The sequence below is a fragment of the Solea senegalensis genome, linkage group LG13 (genome assembly GCF_019176455.1).
Source record: "Solea senegalensis isolate Sse05_10M linkage group LG13, IFAPA_SoseM_1, whole genome shotgun sequence".
NCBI lineage: Eukaryota > Metazoa > Chordata > Actinopteri > Pleuronectiformes > Soleidae > Solea > Solea senegalensis.
The window spans coordinates 11,738,433-11,751,350 of NC_058033.1; the positions used below are offsets into that span (position 1 = coordinate 11,738,433).

A 12,918-nucleotide genomic window follows, 5' to 3' on the forward strand; every position below is an offset into this window, starting at 1 on the left:
TTTTCGTTTCTTGTACAACTTTTGTTGTGTACTGCTGAGGTCAGACTGGCACAGACAGGAATCATTATAAGCTACGTGGCTGAGCGGTGAAGTTACAGTTGTAGCCGAGGGTGTTTGTCCTTGTGTTTTATTTACAGCACTATCCACACTAGACAGACAGATGCACAAAAACAATCACATACACAAAGCACCTGTGATCTCTGCGTTGCTGACTTTCTTCCTGAAGGTCAATCCTGGAGTGCTGTTTATGGCTATTAATGGTTGTAGTTTAGGGATGCATGAGATCCTCAATTATCAGTAAAGAATTTATTTAGTAAATAACTGGCCAGCTGACAGATAAATTTGATGCAAGCACATAAGGGATTTTATATGACCAGGGGGTGCAAGGATTAGTTCTGCCTTTTAACCATCTCTAGCTTCCTTCTTCTATTAAGTCATGTCACGTTGAAGCAGAAGAGTTCAGTTTGCATTGCAGCCTTTTACAAAAAGGGAGTGTCTTTAATCATCATACTTTCTGTCTGTATCTTCCCTATTTCTACGTGAACCAGTACATCTGATTTGCTCCATTTTTCTACAGCAGTCACTCTCACTCTATTGGACCTTTCAAAGGTGCATGTTCAAGCAGTGCAATTCCACACGACTCATCTCCTTCTCTCTTCTTCCACACAGTGAGCACCTGTCCTGCGCCTTTACCTTCTTCTTGCATGGTGAGAGCAATGTGTGCACCAGTGTGGAGATCAACCAGCACCAGCCCGTCTACCACCTGACGGAGGAGCACCTCACTCTGGCTCAGCAAGCATCCAGTCCCTTCCAAGGTGGGTCAAAAACACCTTTTAGCTTATAGCAATGAATCCTGTGCTGCCCACAAAGGTACTGTTCTCGCTAACACAGCTAAAACCTGTGTGTCACATGACAACACCGAAACATCAGTGCACGTTTCATCACTGCATCCGTTGTGTATCTTGATGTGGGCCAGTTGCAAACACATAGCATATGTGCCTCATCCTGTTCAGTTCAGTGTGAGTCAATATTATCATGTTTCCTGAAAATGTGATCAATAGCTGTAAGTCACATTCATGTTACATTCTTTTATTTATTTTCTTGTTTTACGTGTCTTTCTTTATCCGTAGCCTACTGTAAGATATGTAACCCCCCCCAGAGATTTAAAGTTGCCAGGTAGAAAAAGGTTCAAGCCTACATGAACTGAAAGACCTGTGAGGAGCTACACCTATGCCCATTTTGACAAATTAAAATTTAAACTGAATATAGTCTAGCTGTGCCATTGTTACCAGCAAAGATGGCTTAATCGGATCAATAACAAAATTACCAAATATTTCTAAGTAACAGTGTCTGTATTAGGATTTAAAGGATGTATATTGGTTGCATCCTTACTGAACATAATTAGAGTCACTGAAGGCCTCGTCCATACATGTACATCATTTAAGCATTTAAAGGTGTCATTAAGCTCAGTGTTGGATAAATCACACAATCCATTGGGCCAAGGAGACAAGGTATATACAAGAGTATATAATGGAAATATGCTTTCATAAGTGTGCTTCATATTCTTCCCCTAATATGAAATGTTAAAAATCAGTGTAGTGTAATTTTTTATGAATGAAATGTATTAATAAGCTTGGTGTATGTTGTGTTGGGTGCTGTTGCCAAGATAATGCATTTACAACCCTTCTGTCAGGCTGTCTTTCATTACACTGGCTTCCCGCCAGTTATGAAGAAAAGCTTCTGTAGTCACTTTAAATTACAGTGTAGCGCCGATATAAAAGTCTGTGGCTCTAATGATATTCCATCATTGGCTCTAAATTTATTGTTCCGACCCAAACCAAGCCAAACACTGTGTAAAACCCAAAACATCCCCCCTCACGCAATGACTGGAATAGACATTTATCATCTTATCTTAATTTTCTCCTGGAAAACACAACTACATCAAAGTGATATCACACACATATCCAGTTGGTATTAAGCCATGTATAATTGCACCAAGCATTACCCTGTGGTACACTGTACTGTTTTTTTAATGTCCCATGAGCATTCCTGCCTGTAGTTAGATAAATAAACCTATTCTGTAACTAAATGAAAAAATACCACCTGAGCCCAATTAAAGATGTTTTGCTTGCTAAATAAAAAAAGTGCTGCTATGAAATTTGGCAAAGCAGGACTTTTGAATAGAGACTGAAAAATTAATCTTTGCCTGAAAAAAATGCTTTGAGTGTCACAGGAGGAAAAGTTCTACTCCTTTAACCTTCTCATGTACAGGTAGTTTGATGTGATACACTCCTCTCTCCACATCTCCTCCTGGCGATACAGCTCTCCTCAGCAGTGTTCATAATGTCCTGTCTATTGCTTTTGATAGAAATAAAACAATTATTGGATCCTATAAATTCCTTTTGGGATGATGATGATGGCTATTGCTTGTTGTTCAAGGTGATGAAACTGCTCCGTAGTCACCAACCACCAACCCCCTCCTTGCATGTTATGAGATTGCATTTTATTTTCAGTTAAATTGCTTGTGTGCTAAATTCCAGTGAGTTGTATTGTCACTGAATTATTAAAATTAAATGTATTCCTATTTTGATGTGGGGATCTTGGAGGCACCTGCAACCCATGATGAGAACATTGATCACTTGTGAAGAAATGTGAATATGTTTGGTGAAATTCACATCAGTATGTTGTGTGTTTGTCAGCTGGTGTGTGTTTTCACCATGACAGCACATCTCTAGCTTCCTAACAACCTTCCTCCTCTCTGCGCCTCCCCTTACCTCTGCCAAGCTTGGTTTACTGTGCGGCAGAGCGCTCCGGCAGGCAGACCTCTCTAGGATGTGACCTCATAAAAGGGCGCAGAGTGAATGTAATGAACTCTCAGCCCATTACACTGATCTGAACACATTTGACATGTCTTCAGGGAGCCTGAGATAGACTCACAGGCAGAGAGAGGCTGAGGGGAGGGAGTGGTGACAGGAGAAAAATGGTAAACCATTTTCATAATTGTGCTGAATTTGATCTCCTCTGTAACTGACCTCAGGTTTAAGAAATGCAAAAATGAAAGGAAAAAGGATTGGGGTTAAATTTAATTAAGGTTAATATGATTGGCCATTGCTGGATGTTGCGGTGAACTGCAGAGAGAACCCTTTGTTCTCTCTCTGATGAGATGTTTTGCTGAGATAGTGGTGTAAAGTGCACGTAGGACCTGTTTTTTGTTTTAGATTTAAAAATGCCTCATTAGTTAAAATATTATCTCTAACGCTGCCTGCTAATGCTCAGTTGTGCTGATATTGTGTTACTTAGCCTTAACTGCTACCTGTCAACCACAACCTTAACACAACCACAAGTCACATTTTTCCTTCAGAGGAGTAGTCTCCAAACTTGATGGTTCGAAGGCTTGACACTCTTGGTTACCATGGTAACGGCAAGCACAGAAAAACACTCCTTGAGGAGCTATTTTGGCAGAAGTACAATAGCAGTGCACAGTGAAGTTGGTTACCTTGCAGAAAAGGTGGAGGTATGGAGCCTGTCACCTTCACTGTGTCTACTCCTGTCTTTTCTCCTTACTATGATGCATTTGCGAGCGTGCACGGAGGGTTGAGCTTGTGTTCGTCACAGCCCCACTCTATCGGGGCAGCATTTTTGCATGTGTAGCAGTCATGTGAGGACAGATTTCCTCTTGCGTATAATGTTCTCTGCGATCAGATCACGCACATGTTCTTGACTTTGAAGAATTCTGCGGAAAAAGCTGCTTGTTTACCAAACAAATAGATTGTGTGCCCGCCTCACAGTCAAAGCCCTCTGACAGTCAAAGAAGTAAAATATGAAACAGTAGCAGTGAAATGTTTGGTTTATATTAACAGTGACTTAATACTGTGTATTACACAGTGTAAATAGGGTAAACAGTGAGGCTGGTAGTGAGGTGAAATTGAACTGGATTGTTTTTCCTTGTGAATCAGTAGGCACTCTTAATACGGTGTATGGATTCCAATAAACTTATTTTATTAAAATCTTATCTGATGAATCTGTTAGAAGATTTAGGTGGTGAAGCTCTCCATTTGCTGGATCTTTGGTCAGAAAGTTCCCGAGTTCTCAACCCCTCTTTAGTGAAACACTGCTAATGCATCTTGTCTTCCCTTTCCTACCATTTTCTTCTCATTGTCTTCCTCCATTTTACCATCCTGGAATCCGTTCTGTGGTCCAGCCCTAGGATCAATACCTGGAGACAGAGGCCATCCAGTCTAGTAATGACATACTAGAAAAGCAGAGCAGAGGAGGACATTAACAAATGCTTCCTCACACACCCAACCAACCACCCAGCCAGCATGTTCACTGAACCATTTATTGCCTGTCCGCACATTCAAATGGAAGACAGACGGGGAGGAAGAAAATGGAAGCATTACGAGCTGACAGGCTCTATGCTCATATATACATGTCAGCTTGATATGCATATGGTTTCTGTGCTCATATGCTCATATATATGAATTATGCATGTACTTTTATGCTACAATTTCCATTCTCTGATGGATGTACTGTTGCTCTGTTCTGTAAGCAGACTGATGGGCTCACTTTGTGACTCCTACATGTCTGTGCAGGCAAATGTGTTTGCCGAGGAGTGGCCCTTTTTTTTTTTTTTATAAGCCTCTGTTTATGGGTTCTGTGAGGCCACCGCTTGCCAATAATTGGCGTCTGGATTGCTCTGTAAGTATTTGGTGAGTCAGCCGGGACCAGCTGAGTCCAGCAGTGCTCTGGAAAGGTCACTGCTGAATCCGTCGGAGATGACAGAATCGCAGGGTAAGGAAAGCATAAGGGAGAAGTAAAAAAGGAAGGATGATCATGATAAGAAGAATTAGATTTTGAGAGGGGTGGGAATAGAAAGACATCACATAGAACAGAGTGAAGAAATAGAGGAAACTGGAAAAAAAGTAGATGGTGTGGTGTTGAAATGATGGAGGCTTAATGCGGGGACATGTGCTTGGTTTTGGTTCACTGATTTTATTTTTATTATTAAAGAATAATTGAAGTCAGTGCCATACAAATACATTCTGTAGCAGTAAGTGTGTTTACATTAAATGACATACCCTTGCCAACTAACACTGTTTTGGTTCTTCCTCTCCTCTCCTGTCCACCCTTTCCCTCCTTTAGTGATCCTGAGTCCTTTCGGCCTGAATGGGACTCTGACCGGGCAGTCATTCAAGATGTCAGACCCACCCACTAAGAAGCTGATAGAGGAGTGGAAGCAGTTCTATCCCATTGGTCCCAGTGCTAAGGAGGGTGTGTCGGAGGACAAGACAGAGGACATGGATTGGGAAGATGAATCTCTGGCCTCTGTGGAGGTCCTCGTTGGTCAGTCTTTGTTTGAAATATACAGTATATCATATATCAAGTTATTGTTGATGAGTTTACCTCATTAGTATGTAGATTTATATGTTTGGTTTAACAGTTAAGTTCGGTACCTACCTGTGTGGGTGTATAGGTGGTGTGCGGATGGTGTACCCGGCCTGCCTGGTACTGGTGCCCCAATCAGACATCCCCGTTGTGGCCCCTGTGGGGTCCTCCCACTGCACTGCCGTCTACTCGGGTGGCCACCAAGTGCCTGCTTCCCAGCGTGAACCCGCCATTTCTCTGGTGACACTCACCCCTCCTACATCGCCCGAGGAAGCACAAACAGGTAGTGACACATGCACCACATTTATATTACAAGAAAATAACAACAAAATAAAGTCTTAAGGTCATTTTTGGTGAAATGGTTTGTTAACCATGTCCTTTCCCTCTCCAGTGGACTCTCACTCAGTCAAGAAGTGGGTAAATGTGCCCTCATCATCTGATGTGTTCAGCGTAGACAGAACGAGTCACCATGGAGGCAAGATTCCACGCCGGTTAGCTTCTCAGGTGGTGGAACGCGTATGGCAAGAGTGCAATATCAACCGAGCCCGGAACAAGTAAGTCTGTTGCTGTTGTCTGGAAAGTAGCACAAATTAATGTGGAGTTATAGCTTTCAAAGTCAACTGCACTGTAGAGAGGTCATACTTGAGAGATAATAATAATAATGATACTGGTAAATAATAATGGTAAAATTATAACTGTCTCTTCTGATGGTTGTAATTTGGAGATTTAACATTTGAGGGTTATTTTTCTCCCCCAAAGTCTTTTTTTTCCCTTGAAGATGTCTATGATTATTGCTCTTTAAAATATGTTCCAGTATTATTCAAATTTTATGCCAATTTAATGTTTATGTCAAGAATAAAATCTAATGCAAACAAGCAAATACATTATCTAACCACACGAAGGTTCTTTTATCATAATCTGGAGAGTTTAAGTTTCTAAATCTCCCAGACTAACGTTTTTGTCTTTTATTTTATGGGCACATGACATCTAGGCTTAATAAATAGCATTAAGAGGTTGTGTGGCAGTGCTGAAGTACTTGATACTTTATTGAGAGTATCACTTTGATTTATACTGTATAAGCCAAGTACTTCAGTTAGTCCAAGGCTGTGCACTGGTTCTGTATTTTATCTTTTTTTTTTTTTTTTTTTTTATAATGTGTGACAAGGGGTGTCTGTGTGATGCATTTAAAGTGAAGCTGTTTAAAACTGAAAGTTCCCTCTCCTCTTACTGGTGTACTCATCAACACTTTTGCCTTTTTTCTAACACCATCCAACTGCAAATCTGCATGGTGTGCACTATATTCATGTACAAGGCATCGTTTACAACACATGATTTTCAGTCTAATGAGTTTTTCTAATCAGCCCTTGATCCAGAACTTGAGAAATATTCAAAGATCAAGCACAAAGATACCTGCCGATGCCCTTCCGATGGTCACTGACCCCAGTCTTACTTCCAACATGCTGGTAATTTGACAGTTCCTGCCACCACAGTCAATCAGAGACAGGGTGACGGCAGTTGAACCTGACCAGGAATACAACTGAAAGACAAAGGAGAAGGGAAGACAAATACAACATCACAACATGGCAGAGGACACAGCCATCACTGCTTCAGGACAAGTTCACTGATAGATCTGTTACATATAACCAAATTAAATTAAGCCTGGTTTCTTCCATCGTTCCCTGTGTCACTTTTTCTGTTTAGCCAGAGAAGCCGGCCACTCATGTCGCGTGAACTCACAATGACTGCAAAGACTCCTTATCACAAGACAGTATATTGTGTAGTGTAAGATGTTCAGCGATCCTCCAACCCTGAAAGTGTGAACTTGGCTTAGGAGTCAAAAACCATCCTCTATTATTTATTTATAAACCAGAAAAAGAACTGTATGCAATGACAATCTGGAGTAATTAAAGTAAGAGGAAGCTTGCAGTATTGTCCCTTGGTCTTTTGTTTTATTCAACATCAGTGAATCTGACACATTGGGAGCAGCCTGGGATCTCTTGCCCCTTGACCAAGCACAGAATGTCGGCTGTAGTTAGCTGTGGGCTTGTCAGCCTAAACATTATTGCCTCGAGCAAGGCAAGGCAAATAAAGCCACAGCATTAAGCTCATACCAATCGCCACCATGTACAGAAGAAACACGAGCCAGGAGGGCACATTTTTGAGCGTTTGCGTTAAAAGAAAATATATGCAAAAAGAGTATTTTTGCTTTTAACATGAGTAACATGTCATGAAAAATAGCTGAGGAAATGGCGAGACTTGTGTTTTAAAGTCGTGTGTTGTTTTCTTCTCTAGGCGAAAGTTCTCAGCTGCAACCAACGGTACCTGTGAGGAGGAGCTGATGGAGAAAGTAGGATCCTGGGATTTTGTAGAGTCTTCACAGAGGCCATACTGCAGCTGTTCCAGGTCAGTCCCAGTCCATGGAGATGTGTAGTATCTGCAGGTATTGCTTATAACATATGGGACATTTTAAAGAGGTTAGACAGAGTCTATGGAGCTTGGAATATAGGCACTTGGGGGCCATAGTCAGCAAAATGCCTGTAAGTTATACCCAAGTTTAGACTTTGACAAGCATATTAGTGACAGCTGTGTGCTCTGTGCATTTCTGTTAGTCAGACTTTTTTATTCCTGCGCTGTTTGAAATATTTTGGGGGAAATAAATAGATTAGCCTCAAATAGACTGCTTGAGGGATCCTGCAGTGGTAAAAAGTATGTGTTGCTTGGTACTGCTGTGAAAGCAATGAACTCAGAACAAACTGAATGAGTTAATTTACTGTAAGTGTGCTTAAATGTTTTTTTAAATAAACTAGTCCTGCAAGGGAAATTCCTTCTCTGCATTTAACTCATCCTCTACTAGAAACCGTCCTAGAATTAGGAGCAGCGGACAGCCACTTAGCAGCACCAGGGGGAGGTATGGGGGTTGGGTATGCCAACATTCAGGGGTACCCCAGCCCTTTATTGGCATGGTTGGGACTCACCAAGTACCCTATCCACTTGGCCATGGGCTGCCCCAAGAACACAAAAACAATAAATATAGTAGAAACCTAAGGTTCTACTGAGTAATTGGGTTCTTTTGTACCTCTACCTTTCTACCTCTATTGAGTGTGCTGCCTTAGTAACCTCTTGAATGACAGACACAGCTATGCCCAACTTGCCATAGCTACGTTGTTTGTGTGCACGTATGCTACAGGTAATAAAATCAATTTTAACTTATAGTCAATTAGATACGTTCCTTTCTCTCTCTCCCTTCTTTCTCTCCTCACCTTGGCTAGGTGTCACCATCAGTCTTCATTTCCCATATATCGTATTTGAATTAAAAGCTCAGCAGAAGTCTTCATTATATTGAATTATGGGTGTAACGTAAAGTCACCAATATGCAATGAAAATTGACAGAAGACTTCAGACTACATGACACTATAGACCCTTAGATCTATCTGAACGATTGTGAGTATGTCTATGGCCCATGAATCAGTTGGCTGCTAAAGGTGTTCTTCTTCTGTGTCTGCACACAATGTTGTAAAAGATCAGTTGTCAGCATTAGACGTGTCACCGTAACATTAAATTTGTATGCCATTACTATTCCATTCAAAACATTGTCAAATGAGTTCACACAGTTTGCTGATTAAGTCTATCAGCTCCAAGTGACTCTCTCTTTTTTCTCTGCATAGCAGCGTTTAGCTCTTGTGTTGCCCTGCATCAGTCCCACACTGCACACAGGAAGTGATTTGTTGCAGTTCCAGTTGAGCTCTAGTAAAGTGACACTCATGCAAACAAGTTACATTATGACACAAAGAACCACCCACCAAAAGTTCCAGAAGTGAATTCTGCTGCTAAAACAAACAAACAACAAAACTATAAACTTTGTAAAAACTATAAACAATAAACTCTTCTTACCCTAGCTCTCCCATGCACTGCCATTATGTACAAAAACACCCCCTCAGCCAGGTCTGATTGTATTGCTTGACAGGGCCTGTTTTCAGTTGAAGGATATGGCATACAAATTTATGTTCCATCATTTATGTTCACAACTACCGAGCAGATGCAGGACAAGGACATCACCAGCAACAAAAAAATATCACCTTAAGTTACGCTCTGCAGCTTTTATGTAGAGTTACTGAGTTAAAAAAACAACAGCAACAAATCAAGTTAAAAAAGATATTTAGATTTTATAAGAAGGACATAGACAGTAGCACAACAAATCGCAACCACCACCTGGTGAGATGGCATGGTTGTAATTGTGAAAACCAAGTTCTAAGCAAATGGGCTTCTGTGTTTCCCCCCTGTATTTCTACTGCAGTTAACTGCCAAAATAAGTTACCTTTTATGGGTTAGGATAGGTTATTCTAATTTACAATGTCAACATTAAGCAAAGAACTGTATCAAGTTGTTTATTAATGTTTAAAAATATTTTCCCTGAATTATATCATCGCCCCTGCACAGCATTACATACTATACAGTATAATATACTGTGCATGGGCCTTGGTTCAGCCCATGCATATGTTCTGGATAGTTTTATAAAGGGAAAAGTGCACCTACCTACATTGCAGATGTGCACATGTGCACATTTTGCAGTAGTGGGCCAGTGCTGTAAAACGGATAACTGGCCAAGGGAAAGGAGAGCCAACTTGGACCACATGCAAGAGCAAAGTGGATTGGGCCAGTCAGCTGGAGCATGTTAATTTGTTGGAAGCCACCCAGTACTTTGGCGACACAGAGATGGAACCTCTGTTCGTTGCCAGTTTTAATGGCCATTAGCTTTCTTCAGTAGATGGAAGTGTTCCATGTGTCTCCTTATCTTGACATCTAATTGTCAGAACATGTGCGTAACCCAGCCATTATAAAGGCACAGACTCGTCAACAGCACCCTAATTTGCAAGTACAACAGTAGGCTGAGTGGTGTCCCATCATTGAAGGCTCAAGAAAAGGTTGATTTTTTTTTGTGATTGTTATGTCTGTAGGGGAAAAGGGAAAGATAGTTTCCACTTTAGCGATAAAAAAGTGTGAATACATATAGTACCCTAAGTTGTTTTTTGAAGTATGTGTTTTGTGCTTATTGATTTGAGGGGAATCAGTTGTGCTGCCGTTTTGTAGATAAGAGTAATTGAGGTAAGTGATGTTTTTAAGAAGCAGAGTCTAGAGGGAGATAATACATAAGCTGCACAAGATCATTGCACATCATGAACATGAAAAAGAAAAGCCTCAGTGTTCTTTAATGGGCTAAATTAAAGAACATAGGCTAAATGTAATGAAAACCTAAAAACACGTAATTATCTCGGTGTTATGATGTGACTGTGGTATGAGTAATGATGTTACTATTGATTTTTATTACAAGAAACAAGGAATAATATTTATCATGATATGATTTTTATATTCTTAGGTCTAACTTGTTCGCTTATGTTTGATGAATATTTGTGTACTTTGGCAAATTAAAGTTGCACCTTCTTCAAATTTGGATATTGCATTCGGCTTTGTTGTAACTTCAGATTATTACCATTAATTTTTCAGCCTGAGTGTGCAGCTCATGAGTTGACAGATTAAAACAGTCTCTGCTACCATTTTCTTTATTGTCAACAAAAACATAATGTTCCCTGTTTGTGTCTTGTCTCACTTGCAGACACAAATCAGTAAAGCAGCGAACAGGCAGCACCCCAGGCCAACCTCAGTCAGCAGGCCAGCCCTCTCAGCCTCCTACCAAGCACAAAGCTGGAGGAGAGAAGCCAGAGAAAGGTGACAAGCAGCAGAAAAGACCTCAAACACCCTTCCATCATCGCAGCCTGACCAGCGAAGAGGCCTCAATAGAGACAGAGACATCTGCAGGACAAAGGTTGGCCATGAGGAGCCAGGACGGAGGAAGATTCCCCAGTATTCGGTCTGCAGATGTGTCTGCCATCCAAAAAGCCCCCCAGCTCCACAGTGGGGCTGTCAGTGCTGGGCCATCAGACCAGGCCAACTCCCCACAACCCCCACCACTTAGCCCCCACCCTTGTGAGCGTGGCGAGGAGTCGGGTGAGGGCATGAAGAACCCGTCAACCCCCAACAGTCAACACTTTTACCAGCCACCACCAGAGCCCTGTTTGGTTGGGGTGAAGGGTGGCGGTGAGGAGCACGGAGGACCAGAGGGCCTAAATCAGCACTTCCACTCCCATCACCCCCATCCTGTCTCTGTCTACTCCGAGCCGCCTGAGCCCACTGTATACGTGGGATCAGCGGTCAACCTGGAGGAGGACATCTCCCATGCTCCATGGCGGTTATTCAACCTACCCCGCAGGAAAGAAGCAGAGCTGTCCACGCCACTGCTGCCAGGGGACAAGCTGAGAGAGGAGGCCTCGGCGTCACTGGACAATGTGGCGTCTGTCACAGAGTGAGTTACACCTGCCGACTCGTATCACATTTTGATGTTGATCTCTCTCTCTCTCACACACAGACACACACATACTCTCTCACTCTCTCTTTCTCTTACAAATCCCCCACCTTATCCCTCAGCTTCAGAATGTTCAGTATTGTGCTTAATTGCACACAGTATGTTAATCTCTTGCTATGTGCCCTTTTGGCATCGTACATATCCACTCTGCAGAACCAGTACAACTCATTGAATCCTAGCGCGAAACCACACATATGCACATTTTTGTACAGGTATCTTAGTGATGGCACTTCTGGACATAAAGCATTCTGTATCCGCTTACTCGAAACTGAACAATCACAACTTAGCGCCGAACCGTGACAAGAACTTAAATCTCCCCCTAATCTCAGAACCAGGTGTTATCCCATAAAATTGTATTTCTTAATCCACTGCCCTGCATGTTCTAGACGTATCAGGTGTGTTAGGACAGGGAAATATCTAAAACATGTAGGGCAAATGGTCCCCAGGACCAGAATTAAGATACCCCGCCATAAACAGTCCGTTTAAGGTGTGATAGGAAGTAAGGAGCAGCCTTAATGTCCTCACTTTCACAAAATATTCTTGCTTCTTATGGTTTAGAAATAAAAATTGTCCTCACAATGATATACAACAAGCACACACACACACACACACAGTGGAGGTAAGAGGTAGAAAGAGTAATGGCAGAAGATAAACCTTTGCTATTGTAGTAAAGTTGAAACTAATAGAAATGCCAGCGACAGGAGAGAGACTTGCACCAAAAGGAAGCTGGAAGTAGGGAAGAAGATCACAAGTGGACAGAATAAAGGAGAGTTACATGTGGACAGGCAGCTGACTGTCGGGTGGCCATAGTGGGAATTATCATAAAGGTTGTGCAATCCCAAGAGTCTAACTGCTTGTATGGGGTATGAACTATTCTAGTGAGTTGTAATCCTTCCAGCCACAGCTCTGAATGGCCACTAATCTCAGGCCCAGGCCACTGCACACCATCACCTCACATCAGAGCTGGACAGGCATGACGAGAGGACACAAGCACAGAAATTGTAGGAAGCAGTGAAGGGTGGAGATAACACGTGCGCAGGGTCATTCAGTCCCCTCCTTTCTTGCTGTGCAGCCAGTGTTTTTTTTCTCCATTAATTCCCCTCTCTCCCTTCCCC

General features: G+C 42.0%; 1 protein-coding gene across 1 annotated transcript in view; it reads left to right on the forward strand.

Moving 5' to 3' along the window:
• The window catches only part of med13a (mediator complex subunit 13a), a 79,785-nt gene that overhangs the window by 37,397 nt on the left and 29,470 nt on the right, over positions 1 to 12,918 (forward strand). The window contains exons 4-9 of the mRNA XM_044041480.1: positions 670 to 815; positions 5,143 to 5,343; positions 5,474 to 5,668; positions 5,777 to 5,939; positions 7,678 to 7,788; positions 10,997 to 11,743. Coding sequence (XP_043897415.1) covers positions 670 to 815; positions 5,143 to 5,343; positions 5,474 to 5,668; positions 5,777 to 5,939; positions 7,678 to 7,788; positions 10,997 to 11,743 — 1,563 coding nt within the window. The remainder of the gene's footprint in view (positions 1 to 669; positions 816 to 5,142; positions 5,344 to 5,473; positions 5,669 to 5,776; positions 5,940 to 7,677; positions 7,789 to 10,996; positions 11,744 to 12,918) is intronic.